The sequence below is a fragment of the Cervus canadensis genome, chromosome 2 (assembly GCF_019320065.1).
Source record: "Cervus canadensis isolate Bull #8, Minnesota chromosome 2, ASM1932006v1, whole genome shotgun sequence".
In the NCBI taxonomy this organism is placed as follows: Eukaryota; Metazoa; Chordata; class Mammalia; order Artiodactyla; family Cervidae; genus Cervus; species Cervus canadensis.
This window is the reverse complement of record NC_057387.1, coordinates 8,712,473-8,733,015: the sequence shown is the minus strand read 5'-3', so window position 1 is coordinate 8,733,015 and position 20,543 is coordinate 8,712,473. Positions and strand designations below refer to the sequence as shown.

Genomic DNA, 20,543 nt, shown 5'->3' with positions numbered 1-20,543 from the left:
ATTTATTTGAATAATAATGACTGAAAACGTCCCAAACCTGCGGAAATAGATATCAAGGGCCAGGAAGCACAGAGATTCCCAAATAAGATTCCCAAAGATAGCTTCACCATGACATATTTTAATTAAAATGGCAAGAGTTAAAGATAAAGAGAAAATCTCAAAGGCTGCAAGAGAAAAACAATCACATACAAGAAAAATCCTGTAAGACTATCAGCTGATTTTATAGGCCAGAAAGGAATGGCACGATACATTTAAAGTGCTGAAAGGAAAAGACTTATTACTTATCCAGTAAAGCTATCATTCAGAATTGGAGAGTTTCTCAGACAGGCAAAACCTTAACAGAATTCATCACAACAAAAGCAGCCTTACAAGAAATGTTAACGTCTCCTTTAAGCAGAAAAGGCCACAACTAGAAGTAAGAAAATACATGAAAGGAAAAAATCTCACTGGTAAAAGCAAATACATAGTAAAAGCAGTGGATCAACCACTTAAAAAGAAGGTTAAAGTCAGGGAGAACAGCTGACCCTTAAACAATATGGGTTTTAACTGCACTGGCTCACTTATATGCAGTTCTCTTTCACTAAATGTGTATGATAATACTACATAATCCATGGTTGGTTGAACCTTCCAATATGGAACCACACATCCAGAGATTCAACTGTAAACTTATACACAGGTTTTAGATTGCATAGATGGTCAGTGCCCCTAACTTCCATACTGTTAAAGGGTCAGGTGTAGCACAATCAACTATAATAAACAGTTAAGGGAGGGACTTCCCTGTGTGGTCCAGTGGTTAAGAATCTGCCTTCCACTGCAGGGGATGTGGGTTCAATCCCTGGTCGGGGAGCTAAGATGCCACATGCAGGGTGTGAGATCTAAGCCCCCAAGCCACAACTAATGAACCTGAATATCACAAGTAGAGAGAAGCCTGCACACTGCAATGAAAGATCCTATGTGCTACAACTAAGTCCCAACACAGCAATAAATAAATAAAAATTTAAAAAAAAAGTTAAGGAATACACAAAATAAAAATATGATATCAAAAACAAATGAGGTGTGTGTTAAAAATGGAGTGCTTTTAGAATCTCTTTGAACTTAAGCGACTATCAGCTTAAAATAGACATATATATATACAGTTCAATATATATGAACCTTACAGTAACAACAAACAATGGACAGACAAAAAATAAAGAGAAAGAAATCCACACGTACTAACACTAAAAGAGTCCATCAAACTGCAAGGGAAGAAACCAAGAGAACAAGACAGAAACAAAGAACTACAAAAACAACCAGAAAAAAGTTAATGTCAACAAGCACATGTCATGCTGTGCCGTGCTAAGCTGCTTCAGTCCTGTCCGACTCTCTGCGATCCTACAGCCTATAGCCCTCTAGTCGCCTCCTCTGTCCATGACATTCTCCAGGCAAGAATACTGGAGTGGACTGCTATGCCCTCCTCCAATAAGCACATATGTATCAATAATTACTTTAAATGTAAATGGACTAAATGTGTCAACCAAAAGACTTAGGGTGGCTGAATGGATTAAAAAAAATGAGATCTGTCTATATGCTGCCTACAAGAGACTCACTTCAGATTTAAAGACACACAGACTGAAAGTGAAGGAATGGAAAAAGATACTTCATGCAAATGTAAAAGAAAAGAAAATTGGGACATTTCTCATATTAGACAAAATAGATTTCAAAACATAGATCATATCAAAAAACAAAGGGCATTACATAATGATAAAGGGGTCAATCCAACAAGAGGATATAATATTTGCAAACATTTAAGCACACAACACAGGAAAACCTAAATATATAAAGCAAACATTAACAGAAATAAAGGGAGAAACTGACAACACAGTAATAGTAGAGGACATTATATTCTACCAACACCAATGAACAGGTCATACAGACAGAAAATCAATAGGGAAACACTGATCTTAAATGACACATTAGACCAGAGAGAATTAGTACAGAACATTCCATCCAAAAGCAACAGAATACATTCTTTTCCATCCAGGAGTTGGTGATGGACAGGGAAGCCTGGCATGCTGCAGTCCATGGGGTTGTAAAGAGTCGGACATGACTGAGCAACTGAACTGAACATTTTTTTCAAGAGCACACTGAACATTCTCCAGGACAGATCACAAGCTAGGCCACAAAACAAGGCTCAACACATTTAAGAATGAAATAATTTCAAGTGACTTATTCAACCACAGAAGTATGAATCTAGAAATCAACTACAAGAAGAAATCTAGATAAAACACAAATACATAAAGACTAAACTATAAGCTGCTGCTGCTAAGTCACTTCAGTCGTGTCCGACTCTGTGAGACCCCATAGCCGGCAGCCCACCAGGCTCTGCCGTCCCTGGGATTCTCCAGGCAAGAACACTGGAGTGGGTTGCCATTTCCTTCTCCAATGCATGAAAGTGAGAAGTGAAAGTCAAGTTGCTTAGTCATGCCCGACTCTTCGTGACCCCATGGACTGACTGCTGCCTACCAGGCTCCTCCGTCCACGGGATTTTCCAGCAAGAGTACTGGAGTGGGTTGCCACTGCCTCCTCCAAACTATAAGCTACAAACAACAAATGGGTCAACAAAAATAACAAAGAAGAAAGAAATACCTGGAAAAAAATGAAAATGGAAATAAAATCTATAAGGACACAGCAAAAGCAGCTCTAAGAGGAAGTTCACAGTAAAACAGGTCTATTCCCAAGAAACAAGAAAAATCTCAAGCAGTCTAAGTGTATTAAAAAAACCCCAGAAAATGAAGAATGAGCAAAGGTCAGTGAGTATGAAGAAGAAATGATAAAGATTAGAGCAGAAGTAAATGAAATAGAGACAAAAAAAAGGAAGAAAGAAAATTAAGAATTGGCTCTCTGAAAGATAAAATCCACAAACTCTTAGCCAGAATCATCACAAAAAAAGAAAGCCCAAATAAAATTAGAAACGAAAGAGGAAAAATTACAACTGATACCACAGAAATACAAAGGATTATAAGAGAATACCACAATGATATGCCAACAAATAAGACAAGCTAGGAAAAAAAGGACAAATTCCTAGAAACATACAATCTTCCAAGACTGAGTCATGTAGAAAACAGAAAACCTGAATAGACCAAATACCACTAACAAAATTGAATCAGTAATCCACAAACTCCCCAAAAACAAAAGTCCAGGTCCAGATAGTTTCACAGGTAAATTCTACCAACATTGAGAGTTAATACCTATCCTTCTCAAATTATTCCAAAGACTGAAGCAGAAAGAACACTTCCAAACTCAGTTAATGAGTAAAACATTGCCTTGATACTAAAAGCTGACGAAGACCATAAGAAGCCAAAAACAGGCCAATATCCCTGATGAGCACAGATGCAAAAATCCTTAACAAAATATTAACAAACCAAATACAACAATACATTAAACCATTATAACTCAGAAAGTTCTATAAAGTAAGGGACACTGTTTTATACACTGCTAGACTACCAGCCGGAGAAGGCAATGGCACCCCACTCCAGTACTCTTGCCTGGAAAATCCCATGAACGAAGGAGTGGTAGGCTGCGGTCCATGGGGCCGCTAAGAGTCAGACAGGGCTGAGCGACTTCACTTTCACTTTGCACTTTCATGCATTGGAGAAGGAAATGGCAACCCACTCCAGTATTCTTGCCTGGAGAATCCCAGGGACAGGGGAGCCTGGTGGGGTCGCACAGAGTCAGACACGACTGAAGTGACTTAGCAGCAGCAGAATATCAGCACCCAGACTAGGGCTGACACTCAGTACGCATCTGCTAAATGAATGAATAACACTCAGTTTCTAGCTCCTCAGTCTGAGAACCTCTAAGTCTCCTAATCAAAAAGGAACTAAGGAACTAATCAAAGAGAATGGGCTTTAGAAGAATTCCCTGGCAATCCAGTGGTTAGGACCCAGTGCTTTTACTGCTAAGAGCCCAGGTTCAATCCCTGGTCAGGAAACTAAGATCCCACAAGCCACATGTTGTGCCCCACCCCCCAAAAAGAAAGAGAATGGGCTTCATTATCAAATGAATTTTGGAGGAAAAAGAACACTGAAAGAAGACTGTGCCAAGAACATATAGGGGGGAAAAGGAGAAAAGCTTCAACTACATGGCTCTTAGACTTTTATTTTTCCTTGTCATCCTACTATACACTTATTGGAGACAAAATTAATAGAGAATCACTCTCAAGTCTTAAAAACTGAACCAAAGGGAAAAAGAGAAGAAATGGCCCTTACCTGCTGCAAAGAGGTTAAGGTTAGGGTGGGCAGCTAAGACCCAGAAACGATCATGGTCCCTGCGGAATGTCTGAACTCCAGTCCTAGGAAAGCAAAAGGTATACAAAGAAAAATATTAATTTCCAAGAAAACTTCAGTCTATCACACATAAGAGTACTATGTAGTACTATGTAGTACTAAGTAGGCCAGCACACTGATAAAAAGTAAATCAAGTACAGTGAAGGGGCATATTTTAAATAAAGACAGTCACAAATTCTACCAAAGAACAGAAAGAGGACTTTAAACCGACTCTATTATTTTCATATTAAGACTTCCCCACTCATCATAATTTTCTACCATACTGTTTTCATTTAATATTCCTTATTTCTGTAGCTACAGAAGAAACTGCTTAAATATAAGGCACAAAAAGAACACAAGCAGAAATTTCTATTTGATGGAAAATTTGTAAATGATGGCTAATCTCTGGGTCCCTTTAAGTTTTCATAAAATATAATTTGATTTTTCTATATGCAGAGGATGATAAGAAACAAAAAGTCATAATCTGATTTTTAAAAAGAACAGAGTAAAAGAGAGAAAGGGGCTTTCTCCTGGGTTTGGTCACATACCACTGTAACCCCCTTACCGCTTAGACATGTCCCAGACTCGGATACTCTTGTCCTCAGAATTGCTGAGGATCAACTCTTGACGAGGGTGGAAGACAGCACAAGATACATTGTTGTAATGGCCTCGACAGGTATCAACCTCCCATGCCTTTGACTCTGAAAGACAAAAAAGAATTAGGTCACCACAATTCCCTACTACTGTAAGTTTGGGGTTTTGAATTATGACGTTCTTTAACCAAATGCTAGATACTACAAAATCTTAAGTAGCATCCCACTTCTTTCCAATAGGTCAATTTTCTTCATTCATGACTCTGAATCTAAGTATTTCTTTATTTCATTCTGACCTGCCTATCAACTATAGCACCTCTTCTCTGTCATTCTTCATCTCCTTACCCTGCCTTGTCACTAGCTGCCATTATAAAAGCCTCATATGGCAGGAATTTTATCTGGTTTAGTCATCATTGTATCTTCAGAGCCTTGAACAATGGTTAGTACAAAGTAGGTACTCAATAAATACCTGTTGAATAAATGGAATTCTTATTTAAAATTATGTTCATACTCCTCTAAATCAGGATACCATCAAATGAAAAAAAGGGAATAGAGCAACTGTCATGTTCCCAGGATAAGCCTAACAACCTAAGGTAGGAAAATAGGTCACTAAATCCAGAACACCTGACTTTTTCAGCTTGCTGGGCAGCAGCCAGTGTTTTAGGTATGATAACACTGTTACTGTTTCACTCACCATTCATACGCCATATCTTCACTTGACGGTCATCTGCCCCAGATACAATGAGTGGCATAGTAGGGTGAAATGCAGCCCAGTTAACTCCACGATCATGACCCTGTACCAAAAAAAAAAGTGGTTTGCAAAATCAAAAAAAGTGATTCTTTATATCTATTACTCAAAGCAATGAACCAATGGACCATGCTCATGGTTATAAAAGATGTCTGTGATTTTCACTCCATGTGAAAAAGACTCAAGGGACCACTCCTCTAAGATTTGACCATGAGTCACTAACTACATCAATCTATCCAATATTATTCCCAAACTCTCATGGGAATTCCCAAATTCTTTCTCCTTCAAATTCAGCTTCATCTGCATTTGGGATATACTGCCTTGGCCAGTTATATTGTATTTCTCCAACCAGCTATTAGCATCTCAAAAATAAAGACCAATTTTATAACTTAATCAAGAAATTCTCAAAGTGCAGTCAAGAAACTCTATCCCCAAGAACTTTTTAGGAAACCCCAGCAATGTTAAAAATTATTTTCATAATAATACTAAAATGCTATTTACCCTTTTCATTCTTATTCTCCCACACATATAGAGTTTTACAGAGGTTACATGACATGTGATGATGTCATTGCTTTGATGGCTAATAAGACTGTATCCTCATATATCCCACGTTTTTAAGTTCTTGGTTTCAATTTCAAATATGGTAAAAACTGATAAATACGGTAAAAACAGATATAATGCACATAAAAACTCTCTGGGGTCCTCAATAAGTTTTAAGAGTATAAAAAGGTTCTCAGACCAGAAAGTTTAAAAACTGCTGATTTTAAGATATCTTTTATAAGATTTATAAGTTTATACTCTGTACCAGAATCACAGATAAAGTAGTGTCAAGTTAGCAGTATTTTTGAGGTACCATACTGTGGTGAAAAACACCTGGGTTGTGGAGTCAGACAGATACAAATTCAAACTTCAGTTCTTCAATTTACTAGACACGTGTGTGTGTGCATGTGGACTGTAGCCTGCCAGGTTCCTCTGTCCACGGCATTCTCCAGGCAAGAATACTTGAATGGGTTGCCATTTCCTTCTTCAAGACACACGTAGATTTTGGTAAATAACTTACTTTCTCTAAATCTCAAATTTTTCATCTGCAAAATGAAGTTAATAGTATCTCCACCAGCAGACAGCTGTAAAGATTAGATACTTTAAAAAATCTACTTTCCCTTATGCCTTTCTATTTTTCCACCATGTAAACAAGTTACTTACACATGGCTGGTTCTCAATAACTTTGATTAACTATCCTCCCCTTTCCCAAGACGCTTGACAATGGCCTCTGCTTTGGGATGGTGATGGAGCCTATGCCAGCTTTCTCCCTCTCTCCCCAGTGGGTTTAAAAGGTAACATGATTCTCCCTCAGGTAGCAGTTAAACTTCAATTGTCTACTGGCTCACCTACCATTCTATTTTCAGTGCCTTAAATGGCACCTGGCACCCAGTAAACCCTGCATAAGTCTCTGTTGAAGGAATGAATAAATGAACAGCATACTGTCACTGTTTCCCTGGAGAAGAGCCCATATCCAGCCACTGGCTATAGAGATAAGTACCTCTAGTACATGCTTCACCACTGCATCCGTAGTTCCAAACAGATCAACCCCAGTTATTCCTCTCACATCCGACTCCACTGCACCAGGGGACAAGTTTTTTTTCCTTAGACCTTTGAAGGGGTGAGGAGTGGGATGAAAGATGTAAACATAATGTTACCAAAACGAGCACAGTAATCAAAGCACCCAAAGGTACAGTGATACACTAAAATTAAGGAAAAAGAAGGGGAAAAGAAATTTAAAGAGACTAAAGAAAGATGCAAGAGCTCTTATGTATCTCAAATATAAAACATTTTATTTGGTGGATGATATTGTAAAACTATAAACTGCAAAAAGTGTACTCTTATTTCCTTCTTGACTCTTGGGCAGTGGATAAAATGATCAAAACTCTCATTATTCCTTTAAACACTTGCTCAAGAGACTGGTTAGAGATCTGAACATATGTATTTTGTCATTAAAATTTTCAGAGGCTACAGGGAGAAATCAGCCTGTAATTTGAAAACAGCAGAAAAAAGACACCAGGATAAGGTCATTCTTATTTGTATAGGACTGGCACTTAAGGCTCAACCACAATCTGTCCTTAAAATTTGAATTATCTGTGCTATAGTCAGAACCCAAATTACAATAACACTACTGCCTTACAGGTGAAAAGCATCTTGCAGTTTTCAAAGTTGATCTGATTGACAACCCTTTGAGGAAGGCAAGCAGGTATAATAATACCAGTTTATAGATGAGAAAATGCAATTGGGACTAAAATCCTATCTTCTGGAGTATTTGGAAGGTGGGGAGAAGAAAATGAAACTACTTGGCATTTACAAAGTTAAAAAGCCAAATATCTGTAATAGAAGGGGAAAAAAAGCTATCAGTGAAAACAAAACCTAAGTAGTTTTACATCTAAATGTTGGCACCTGTAAGAAAATACAAAAAATTAAGTTCAATGACTGTATCTTCACTGTTTTAAAATTACAATGTAACTTTTCTATTATAATGGCATATAAACATCAGCATTAGAGAAGCAAGTGCTTAAAAGGGCACAACAGTTTTACTTATCTTGTACCCTGTCCATGATAAGCATTTAGCCAACTGGTAGACAGAAATAAAGCCAATGCTTAAAAAAATAAAATAAGCATTCTTCCAAGGTTTCATAAATACATTATTACAGGGATGCCTCCTTTCACTTATTTCACTTTATCCCTTTCATGGGATCTGTCAACTTTTTCTAATGAGTCTGATGCATGAAACAGATTCAAAGGAAGATACAAAGACAGACAGCTGTGAGGAACTTCACCTCCAATAAGCTTCAACAAACACATTAAAAGGAAAGCTGTATGACAGAATGGAAGCCTTTGTTTTAATTGCTTGTAACGATCCAGGAAAAGTGGAACAGCAAAAACAGACAGATGAATAGTGACAGGCAGTGAAAAGATACTGTGAGAAGAAATATTTGAGCCTTCAACAAGCTACTCACTAGGACTGAACGACAGATGGAAAATTTCTACAGCAGCTACTCAAATCCAGAGGGGGGAGGACACTCTCAGAATGGACCAGTCTGACGCACACTTCCCAGCGGGAGCCAGGGGAAGCAGTAACAAGCATGAGTACAGGGTTTGGCAGCAGAGTAATGTTTTTTAGTGGTCATTTCAAAGACTAGCCCTGAATCCCATGGGCTTCACATGCAAAAGTACAAGCACATTAAAACAATCTCACTGTCAGTTTACCTGGAAGCTCAAGCTAAAAACATAAATTATTTTTAAAATCTAGGTTGTAAATATATTCCCTTTTAAACAAATATTTTTTGCCAGGCTAATACAAAAGATCAGGTTACGCTAAGCCCCCTGGCTTAATCCTCATGGGAGAGGTATCTAGAACACGGGTTTTCCTTAAAAATCTCTGTTTTCTTATTTACTTAGTGCAGAGAGTGTCCCTCTTTAAAGAGAGGTACTCAGAAAGATTAGAATTTTAACCAGTCCTCTAGATTTGAGTCTTCTGACTCAGAACTAATTTTTTCCTCTTGGAAATACTGTCAATATTAGCTCTAGTTCCTAACAGAGCTGACTGCTAATTTCTCTTCCGGTGTTCAGATTTATTTGAACCAAGGCAAAAGAACTCTGCTAAAAAGAGTATGCTGACTTCTAGAGGAGGAAGAATGCGTAAGTCTATCCCCAAAGCTCCTTCCACTTGGTTAAATACCAAAGCATCTCCTTCCATTCTGGTTAAGGGGTTACTGGAAATCAAGAGAGTTGTGAGTATAGAAAAACACTTAGAAATGGTAAAGAAAGCATTAACATTAGCAACATTAGTACAACATTTTCAGTACCACACACACCAAGTATAGCAATTGTAATGTTATTATATAGTAATCCATGCACTTTACACATTCAAGAGCAAGTATAAACCCCAACTGGGGTCATACTTTCTCCCTCTCTTCTCTGATTTAGGGCCTTTGATTGTGACGCAAATATGTTTTCCTACGAAAGTGAAGAAAATGATTTCTTGCCCTGGGCATTTCATGATGACCAAAGAGAATCCATTTACCTAAGGATTACCAAATTGTTTTTGCTAGGTCACAGGGAAACTGCTCTGCCAGCTTCAGGTGGCATCAACACTACTCTTAAAGAGTGGAGCAGTATAAGGCCCTTCCCAATCCCAGGTTCTAGGAAAGATTTAAGCCCCAATGGTCTAAGGATTGGTTTATGCATATAACAAATTCACTTCTCTGTGATCTAGAAGGGCAGTACCTGTATACCATGCTTAGAACTGAGAAAACAGTCACTAAAAAGTGTCTTAGTAGCAGGTAACTCTCTCACAGATCCCCAGTTGAGAAAGGCCATTCTAAGTAAATGCCCCTGGTCAGCTCAAACAGCATAAACTGGGACCCAGCTCCATTTGGCTCCTAAATGCTGAGACAGAGAGGGTGCTTTGAAAGTGTGCACAGTTAACAACTACCGAAGGTCAGAGCTTGGTTACTGGAGGAGTGACTGATAAGCTCCCTGGTACTAGCAGTGAGGAGAGGGCACAGGATCCACAGTGCCTGTGCCCCACTCTTCCTGCTGGCATGGCTGGTCACATCTGGGTGTACTTCAAAAAACCCAGCTAGTCTGACGGAAAACTGCAATGGCAGAAGCCCTAGCAGAAGAGAGTGCAACTGCCCTATCTCCAATACAGTCTTGTTTATACCACTTCTTTCTTAACTCTGAACCTTTGAAAACTGCAGAGCATGATGCGGAGCTTTTACTTTCCAACTGTCCTCATCTTCCCCTTGGCTTATTTCCATACGACATGAATCTTAAATAACTGCTATTACAACATTCCACATGTTGCACCCAGGAATCCAAATTCTCAACTTGCTGTTTATTAATGGTTTGTTAGAACAGCAAGTATTAATATCATACTGCTCCGGCCCACCACGACACAAGGAGTTGGGAAAAGTTATCAACTTTCTTTGTTACCACAAAGAACCTGGAAAAGACCTACAAGCAGTCCTTCTTTTCACAGAATGAAAACAGTGCTCTGTGGACTAGCCATGGACTTTTCAGAGTCCAATCTCTAAGAATTTCTAAGGCAACAAACAACTAGAAACAATTTAGCAACTGCTAAATAAATTTAACTGGGCAAAGAACTATAGCATTTAGTTTCATTTCCCTACAGCATTTCTCAAGAAAGCACTTCCATTTTTCTAGTATGTCAATCTCATAGGTACAGCCCTTTCTCTGCATTTAAATTCTCAGTTCTCTATACAGTCCTAAAAATTTAAATTCTTATCTCCAAATTAAGATACTGTATATAAACTGTGAAAAGAAGAATTATCCCAGCTACTCAAAATCTACAAGTTATTTTTCATCCTAGAAGTCTGCCTGTTAAAAGGTTTTCTGGACATGAAAATCCTTCCTCCAACCCTCACTCTCTTTACAGTAGATGGTATGTAATAGGAGGATTTTCCTATTTCTAAATGAAGCCACAGGATCTAAAAGCCCTGTTTCCCTGTACTAATCTATTCCCAAAATTCATTTCTGTCAAAGATTTTTCTTATTTTAGTGGAAAGCTTGATTCTTAAATATTCCCAACAGTACAAAGATTGATCTAACTAAAATGTGGAATTTTCTTAAAATTAAATTTTCTAGAGCAACAACTTTCCTTAGAATACTTCTAACATGAACCATCAAACCACATTTAATATCCTCAGAAACAAAGACACTATTACATGAAAACAGAATACTCTAAATTTTTCTGTTCCAAGTCAACTACCCTCACTATTTTAAGCAATTGCAGTTTTGCGCCAGACACAACTAGGTTGTCCCCTGAACTTGGGCAGCTCACCAGAAATATCCCAAACGCGCACAGTCTGGTCCAGGCTGGCTGATACGACCAGGTCTTCTGAAGGATGGAACTGAGCACACATTACATAATGATTGTGCCCTGTTAACACACTGCAAGAGGAAGAAAAAAAGACAATACCAAATTAGAGGTAGGAATCAACAGACTCCTACATGTTAAATGCTATATTCCACATTGAACAGATGAAGGTCCAATTACACTCTTTTGGAGGCCAAGGCAAGTCATCTTAACAATTCTGAATTAATAATAATAAGCAGAGTCGGCTATTTCAAGCTTGGCTCTCTTCTTGCTTGTAATGTTTCAGTGTTTATTACTAGTTTCAAAAGAACTGAGACTGCACAGCACTCCTCTCATTAACGATGCATTAAAATATCAAAATAAATGAAATCTTATTCATACTAAAACTATCTGTTAGATTTTAAGGGGGTATCCCTTTTAAAGGACGTCACTTTAAATGGTCCTTACATACTTATAAAAAGCTCTATAACCAAACACAAAGCAGGACAGAGCTCTAGACCCTGACTCACGTTTCTTGGAAACAGAACTGAAAACCAGCTAAAAATTTTGTCTCAAAAGCCTAGCTATATGACTTCTTTCCCCTGGAAAGAAATGATCAGAAAATCCAGGTTCACATATTACTAATGAGATTGCTTCTGTATTTATTTTTTTATATACAAGAGTGTCTTACAAATACAATCAGTAATTAATCAACAGACACAGCCCATTAGGGACAGGAGATGACTGTTCTAAAGAGAAATTGATTATGAGAAAACTAGAAATGAAGGTGTTTTTGAGCTGTCTCCTGCTTTACCAGACACAGGTTCTAGACTGCCAGTTCCACACTCGGATGGTCTGATCATCTGAGGCACTCAGAATCCAAGGATATTCCTGAAAAATATTCCAGACAAAGGGTTTGAACATTAACAGATGTGTTCTTCCAGGTTCCATTTCTCTCTTTGGAGGAAATATTTCATTGTCTGACATCCAGCTAGTCTCTAAACGATTCTGAGTTACCAGGCTAGTTGTCTGTTCCTCCTACCATTCCACCAGCTCTTCCCAACTTCGGGACTTTCAACTATAAGGTTTAACAGTGGAAGCCAGACCATAACAGAGTCTCAGAGACAAATAGTATAATATACATTTACATTTACATATGTGCTTATGTATATGTGATTTATATTTATAAATAGTTAATCCTGTAAATCAAGATCCTGTGAAAGGATCTCTGTTTAACTCTAAGACTGGAATATTGTTTTAAAGTCTGACTTGTCCCTGCCAGACCATCCAGTCTCAAAAAATTCCAGAGTCTCAGAAAAGAAAGCAGAAAGTAACATGTAAAAAAAATTCAGCCCTTTTACAGTCTTTAAACTTTTTAAGAGAAGGAAGTATTTCTTAGTCACAGCTGTCTCTCTGGTGTTAAGCAGAGAACTTAACGAGCACAAGGTACACACATACTTACTAAACTGAAAAAAAAAATAAAAGGAAATAAGCTTTTCCTAAGTTTCCAGTTGAATGGTAACTTGTTCTAGGCAAGAGTCTTCAGCAAGTCCTTCATGGCAATGACAAACAGTTCCTTCTGAATAGATTTACCTATTGAATGGTTATCATTCTCAACTATTTCAGCTATAATTTTCACATTCATCTTCTCCTATTCTACCCTAATTCTTTTTAACTTTAAAAAAGGAAATAGAGAATAATTAGCCCAGAATTTACTGTTCATTTTGTCATACTCTTTCTTACTTAATTCAAGAGACTTAAGTTTACTAAGAGTCAAGGAATAGTACAAGTTAATTCTAATAGCATACATTAATAATTATAGAGAAATCCAGTCAGGATGGGAAGAGATTAAGAGGCTGGGAGTCTTAATCTTTAACTCAGTATCTGTCTACTATGAAACCTAACAAATCAAAAAAGGTAGTAAGCTTGGCTAAGGCAACAGCCTCTACCAGACCCTAAAATCCTAGGATAAAAGCATATGATTGTCAATGCTTCAAAACATTAGGCAGCATCAAAATGGCATCTTATCTTGACATTCCTCCAAGAAACACCTACTTAGTAACACCCCACATGTGATTAGCCTGCAAACTTCTGTTTGCCAGTTCAGCAAATTTAAAATCAAATCTCTGCTTTTCCCTACAGAGAACCAATGTCTTCCTCATAAAGGCCACTGAATACAATTAAATTCAAATATAACCCTGAGTGCTTCCTCTCACAGAAGGAAACAAAGCAGAGGGGCCAACACGCCACAGATCCGAGAAGAATCAATAACGTGGTTCTGTTATCAAAAGCATGGATTCTTCAGGAGCATGGAGAAGGTTCCTACAGGGAAATTGAAGAATGCTCTAAAACTAGAGCCAGAACAGTTACTTACATGATGAAAAAACGTAGTGCGGATGTAGTCTAAGTGCCCAAGCAACGTGAAGAGACAGCGCCGAAGCTTGTAATTCCACACCTGCAAAGAGAGAAATTCAACTAAAGGAGTAAGGACATAAAGTTGTGAGCCTCTATAACGCGCAGGTTTCTCGATAAACAAGCTGGGATTTATATTTTGGCATCTTTAAATAGGTAGAACTCTTGACAGGGAGCCTTGTTTAAGGCTGGAGGGGAAAAGACTATGAATGAAAATGTAAGTAGCTACACACGTGTGGGGAGCGGGAAAAGCAAGGCTAGTGAAACCTGAAAGAAAATGACGGAAAGGCTTTTCTTTTTTTCTGGGAAGAAATCACGTCTATTTAATAAGACAAAATGTTTATCTAAGGCTCAGCTTGAAACTCTTCTACTGAATAATTGTGTTCTTACCTTGAATATAGACCCCTTACTTGGTGCTTACCTATCACCTTAATTGTGGGTAAAAAAAGTAGGATGGATATGACTTCAAAGGAAACAATAATAGAACATATAGCATCATCTTTTGTTAGGCTTGGTGGCAAAAGATGCCCATACATTCATGGTCTGTACTCATCTATCATGCAAATTACTTTAACTCAACACTATGGAAAATACAACATTGCTCAGATATGCTGAGCTACGCAGAAAAATATTATATTTAGATAAGAAGTTAAGCCAGCTACCAAAGTATCAGGCATCGATGGACACAACTGAGAAAGACGCTGAAACCAAGACCATAAACGTAAGATAGCTCACACTTCCTATCCAGAAAAACTCCCAAAAGTATAAAAAGAGACAGATGCCTTTTTCCCTTCTATAAAATTTAATGCTTGTTTATAATCTATCCAGGCCAGCCTGTTACTATTTTTTCCTATTTTTACTTAAAAATTGTTTTCTTTCATAAATCACAAGTGATCCATTTCCTGTAACAAATTTGAATAACCCCAAATCCAGCATTTCCAAACAAGAATGTAAGCTCCCTAAAGGCAGGGTCCTTGTCCATCATGCTCAACACTATACCCCCAGCATCTAATGTAGCAGTTAACACTTAGTAGGTGCACAAAAGGTATGGGCAGCAGAAATGAGAAAAGATAAATAACACAAAAAGTGAAAATATTAGAATATACTCACATTCATCTGTTGAGTCATCTATAAATAAATACACATGTATACAGTGGAGTTTGACTTTCACACAAAAATTAGATCGTACCATAAATACTATTGTGTAACTAGCTTTTTCCCCCTTATAGAGTTCAGTTTTTTAAACTTTCATTCATTATTTCTTGCTTCAAATCATCTTGATTCCTTTACAGGCCTCTATCAAGTTCCAGAACTATGAATTCTGAAAGACCTATAGGGTTTTTAGACTCTGGCCATTTGTGATTCCTGTCTTACTCTTTGTAAATCAGGATTATACTAATGCTACATTTATCTGGGTGTAGCAAAAAATATGATGGTCCACAAACATGACTTTTCAAGATGATCCTACTTTCATCAGAGTAATATAAATCCCAGCATGATAGCACTACATACCCATCAATTAACTAAATAAATAACATCTTTCAGATATAATTCAAATCCCATATAATTCACCCATTCTAGAATTCAGTAGTTCTTAATACATAGTTATTTAACCATGAGCACAATCAACTTTAGAACATTTCATTACCATCAAATGAAAACTATACCCATTAGGAGTCATTCCTCATTTTCTCCCAATCCCCTCAAACTCCAGACAACCATTAATCAACAGTCTCTACTGATTTGCTCTACTGATCTGAACACTGCAAGTAAATGAAAGTTAATCCATTTTCACAAGTACTAATGACTTTGGGAAAAAATTGTTTTCTTAAATGTCACTCAGTTTTGTCTTAAACAGATCATGAAGAACCCAAGTTAACCATTCTTAATACTCAATGGTCATCACTTTACTAGAAATATGACCAGGGAGGGACAGCCTGAGGAGCTTCTGAGGCCCATCAGGTGGTCCAAGCTTCCACTGCCTGCCCCCAGGATCAGTGCCTAAAATCTAGGAAGAGAGCTGTCCTTCCTATCATTCTAATGCACATTTTCTCTACAGGCAGCTGTCACTCTTCATGCCTGTCATGTAAGTCCTACTGTATGATTTATAGCTTCCTTAGGTAGCTTCTGAAAAAGATTATTTTTTTCATGAAGTAAATTTTTCTGGTGCGGTTGGATACATCATCTCCTCTCCATTTTTAATGTTACTGCTGAAGCTCATGCTCTGTTCATTACCCACGTGGACTTTTGTAATGGTCTCCTAACTAGGATCTGCCTCCAGTCTTGCCCAAGTCATCCAATCTTTTCTCTATATTGCCATTTAAGTAACCTTTTTTTTTTTTTTTAAAAAAGTGAATCTGGGGGCTTCCCTGGTGACTCAGTGGTGAAGAAACGGCCTGCCGATACAGGAGACACAGGTTTGATTCCTGGTCCGGGAAGAGCCCACGTGCCACGCAGGAACTAAGCCTGTGCTCACGCGCAGCTCCCGAGCCCGTGCACTCTGGAGCCTGCGCTCCACAACCAGAGAAGAAGCCACACGGAGAAGCCTGCACGCAGCAACTAGAGAGCAGCCCCGACTCACACCCGAGAGAAGAGCCTGCACAGCAACGAAGGCCCAGCACAGCCAAATAAGTAAACAAATAAGCGTCAATCTAGTATCACTCCTCTATTTAAACTCCTTTAATGGTTCCTCGTTATTTGTATGATAACATCCAAACTTCTGAGTACTACAGAGAGGTACGCCATTATCCGGCCCTTCTCATCTTCTGCTCCTCTCACCTTTCTTCCAGATTTTATCCAAAACTAATTATAGTTTCTCAAATGTATCCAGCTATGTCATGCTTTTTGTTCTTGTACCTAGATTGTCCTTACCCATTTCACTTTATCTATCTATGGTGCATTCACTAACCTGTACATGCTATTATTAGGGTATATATTTAACTCCTCCATTAGAATAAAAGCTCCTTGAGAACAGAGACCACTTCTTATTTACTTTTGAATTCTAAAAATAAAAAACAGCATCTGCAACATAGTAAACATTCAATAAATGTTCACTGGATAAGTGCTCTGGATAATGTCAAAAGCCTGAGCTCTATACAAATGAGACATCTGGCTTTTTAGTCCCTTCTGTGATTCCCAAACTTCACATTACCTGTCCTTTACTCCCAGTCATGACAGACCCATTATACCTTAATCTTATAGTCGTCTCCTCCAGAGACAAACAGTGGCTGCTGCTTATGGAAGTCAATGCCTCGTACTGGACCTAGGGAAGAAAGCAGGCAATACATGTTAAAAAGACAGTTATGCTCCGAGTCTCCAAGGTGATTCTTATTCAGAATTTTCCAGTTCGATCCCTCCCGTGTTCTTTAATCCTAAAGAAAGCTTAAACTACTCCAGAAGACAATACTTATATTTCTTTTAGCTTCTTCCTAAAAACTGTTATCTTACCATCATGTTCATCAAACTTGTCAATGAGGGTACACATCCGATAGTCCCATAACTGGATGACGCCATTGTGTAAACTGGTCAGGATCCAGGGTCTTTTGGGGTGAAAGCTGAGTCCTGGATAAAAAAAAAAAAAAAAAAGACAATGATCCAATGAGCAAAGTAAGCCCCACAATGTTACCTCCTGCCAACTGTGATAAGAAAATGGGACAGCTAGGTAAAAAGTGGGTTCGTATATTTATTCACTGGATGCCACACATCGTGACTTTTATGGTATCATGTGTTGGATTTTTTATTATATTTCCTTAAATACTGCTGAGCTCTGGTTTAGGATGCAGTTACTTCGAATTGGTTGATCCTTTAGAGGCTTGCTTTTTAAGTTTTGGATGGGTCCACAGCAGCCTTTAGCCTAGGTCTAATCTGGCATCACTATTAAAGCAATACCCACTGCCTGTTTTCCAATGTCTGAAAACCTTCGTTTCACACGTTTTGTTCAGTTGTGCAGGTATTTAAGATGGGAAGATAAACCTGGTCTCTGTTATTCCATTATGACTGGGAATGGGAGTCCACAGTAGTTTGGAGAGTATACTTTCAGGTTTTTAATGCAATCCATATTGTTTTATGAAAATGGAGATAACATTATAATATTCTACAAATTTGTTTTCTCACTTAACTACATATAATGTATCTCATAACACTTTAAGTACATCTAGACTTAGCCTTTCTTTTTAATGACTGCAACGTACAAATACGCCACTTTTTAAACTATTCTTCTAATGGGCATTTAAGTTTTTCCCCCTTTTATCTATCAGAAAACATGATCCAATGAAGATGCTTCCACACATAATCCAGTCTGTTTGTATTATTACTGATTTACACTAAAGACTGGAAATGAGATTTGTTCGGGAACAAGTATTTGCATTTAACATTTTGGAAGATACTATTTGATTGCAAAAAGACTGTATCAATATACAGTCTCACCAAGTTTCTGAAGGTACTGAGAATAGGATGGTATCAGTTATTTGTTGTTTTGTTTTAGTACTCTAACACCACTTCTTTCATTACTAGTGAGGTAAAGAGTATTTTGATTTATTTATTTAACATTTTTATTTCTTCTTCTAAGCTGTCCATTTTCCACTAGGTTGCTCATTCCCCACCCTCATTCCCATTATATATAAGAACATTCATTAATAGATATTAACTCTCAAATATTTTGATATCCCCTCCCTGGCCAATTTTCTTCCCTATGCCCAATAAGGAAATTAGGAGCAGAAAAGAAAGCTCCAGGATTATAAAGACACATTTCAGCCATCCAGGAATTCTTAATGGCACTCTTCTTTATGATCAAGATTCCCAAGAGACATAGAAACTTCTCAAAATCTATTCTCACATTAATAATGGCCTCCAGTTTTTGAGCTATTGAGTCTACGCCAGTCATCTTTTATATACTTTCTCATTTTAATTATATCTAAAAAAGAATGTTAATTATTCACGTATTCAGTTCAGTTCACTCGCTCAGTTGTGTCCGACTCTTTGCGACCTCATGAAATGCAGCACGCCAGGCCTCCGTGTCCATCACCAACTCCTGGAGTTCACCCAAACCCATGTCCATCTAGCTGATGATGCCATCCAACCATCTCATCGTCTGTCATTTCCTTCTCCTCCTGCCCTCAGTCTTTCCCAGCACCAGGGTCTTTTCCAATGAGTCAGCTCTTCACATCAGGTGGCCAAAGTATTGGAATTTCAGCTTCAGCATCAGTCCTTCCAATCAACACCCAGAACTGATCTCCTTCAGGATGGACTGGTTGGATCTCCTTGCAGTCCAAGGGACTCTCAAGAGTCTTCTCCAACACCACAGTTCAAAAGCATCAATTCTTCGGTGCTCAGCTTTCTTTATAGTCTAAATCTCACATCCATACACGACCACTGGAAAAACCATAGCCTTGACTAGACGGAACTTTGTTGGCAAAATAATGACTCTGCTTTTTAATATGCTGTCTAGGTTGGTCATAACTTTCCTTCCAAAGATTAAGCGTCTTTTAATTTCATGGCTGCAGTCACCATCTGCAGTGATTTTGGAGCCCAGAAAAATAAAGTCAACCACTGTTTCCACTGTTTCCCCATCTATTTGCCATGAAGTGATGGGACCAGATGCCATGATCTTAGTTTTCTGAATGTTGAGCTTTAAGCCAACTTTTTCACTCTCCTCTTTCACTTTCATCAAGAGGCTCTTTAGTTCTTCACTTTCTGCCATAAGGGTGGTGTCATCTGCATATCTGAGGTTATTGATATTTCTCCCGGCAATCTTGATTCCAGCTTGTGCTTCCTCCAGCCCAGCAAGGAAATAGAAATGTTAAGTTGCCCAAAGTCCTCCAGTTCATTACTCAATGTTTCAGAATTTCAGAGTAAGCCCATATGACTCCAAATAGCAAGTTTCTAACCACTTTGCTATACTGCATCTTTTTTTTTTAATATTAGTAAATAGTCAAGGTACAAATCTTCTCCCCAAATCTCTGCCTCTGCCATTCTAACATTCTAAGAGATTACTACTGCATTATCAGTTGTTTGCAATTCACCTACATTCAGTGATGCACACGTTTTAGAGCTGTCATATTCAGGAAATAAAAATAAAAGATGTCCAATTAAATTTAAATTTCAGATAAACAACCAGCAATACTAAAACGTTACTTGCTTTTTATCTGAAATTCAAATCCAATTCAGTTCAGTTGCTCACTAGTGTCCAACTCTTTGCGACTCCACTGACTGAAGCATACCAGGCTTCCCTGTCCATCACCAACTCCCGGAGCTTACTCAAACTCATGTCCATCCTGTCGGTGATGCCATCCAACAATCTCATCCTCTGTCGTCCCCTTCTCCCCCTGCCTTCAATCTTTCCCAGCATCAGCACCCAAATCTAATTAGGTGTTCTCTATTTTATCTGGCAACCTTTGCAAACTCAGATTTAACAATGTCCTGTTTCGCAAAAGAGGCACCGGATTTTAGTACGGTGCAGCCGAAGGCCTCCTTTAAGAGGGGTGGCCACTGCTCATTTCCGAAAAAACTAGACTTGGATACGAATAGCAGAGGTCCAGACTCAATTCCCTGGGCCACTCCCTACAACACAGTCATCAAAAAGCCAACAGGTCAGAATAAAAGTCGCGTACAGGACCCAG

At 38.2% G+C, this 20,543-nt stretch overlaps 1 protein-coding gene across 1 annotated transcript in view; it reads right to left on the bottom strand.

Moving 5' to 3' along the window:
* The window catches only part of COPA (COPI coat complex subunit alpha), a 42,745-nt gene that overhangs the window by 21,774 nt on the left and 428 nt on the right, over window positions 1–20,543 (bottom strand). Inside the window, exons 2-10 of the mRNA XM_043451796.1 lie at window positions 17,374–17,487; window positions 17,115–17,188; window positions 13,889–13,969; window positions 12,329–12,405; window positions 11,500–11,609; window positions 7,186–7,295; window positions 5,592–5,691; window positions 4,870–5,005; window positions 4,248–4,330 (exon numbers count right to left, since the gene is read on the bottom strand). Of these exons, the coding sequence (XP_043307731.1) occupies window positions 4,248–4,330; window positions 4,870–5,005; window positions 5,592–5,691; window positions 7,186–7,295; window positions 11,500–11,609; window positions 12,329–12,405; window positions 13,889–13,969; window positions 17,115–17,188; window positions 17,374–17,487 (885 nt within the window). The remainder of the gene's footprint in view (window positions 1–4,247; window positions 4,331–4,869; window positions 5,006–5,591; window positions 5,692–7,185; window positions 7,296–11,499; window positions 11,610–12,328; window positions 12,406–13,888; window positions 13,970–17,114; window positions 17,189–17,373; window positions 17,488–20,543) is intronic.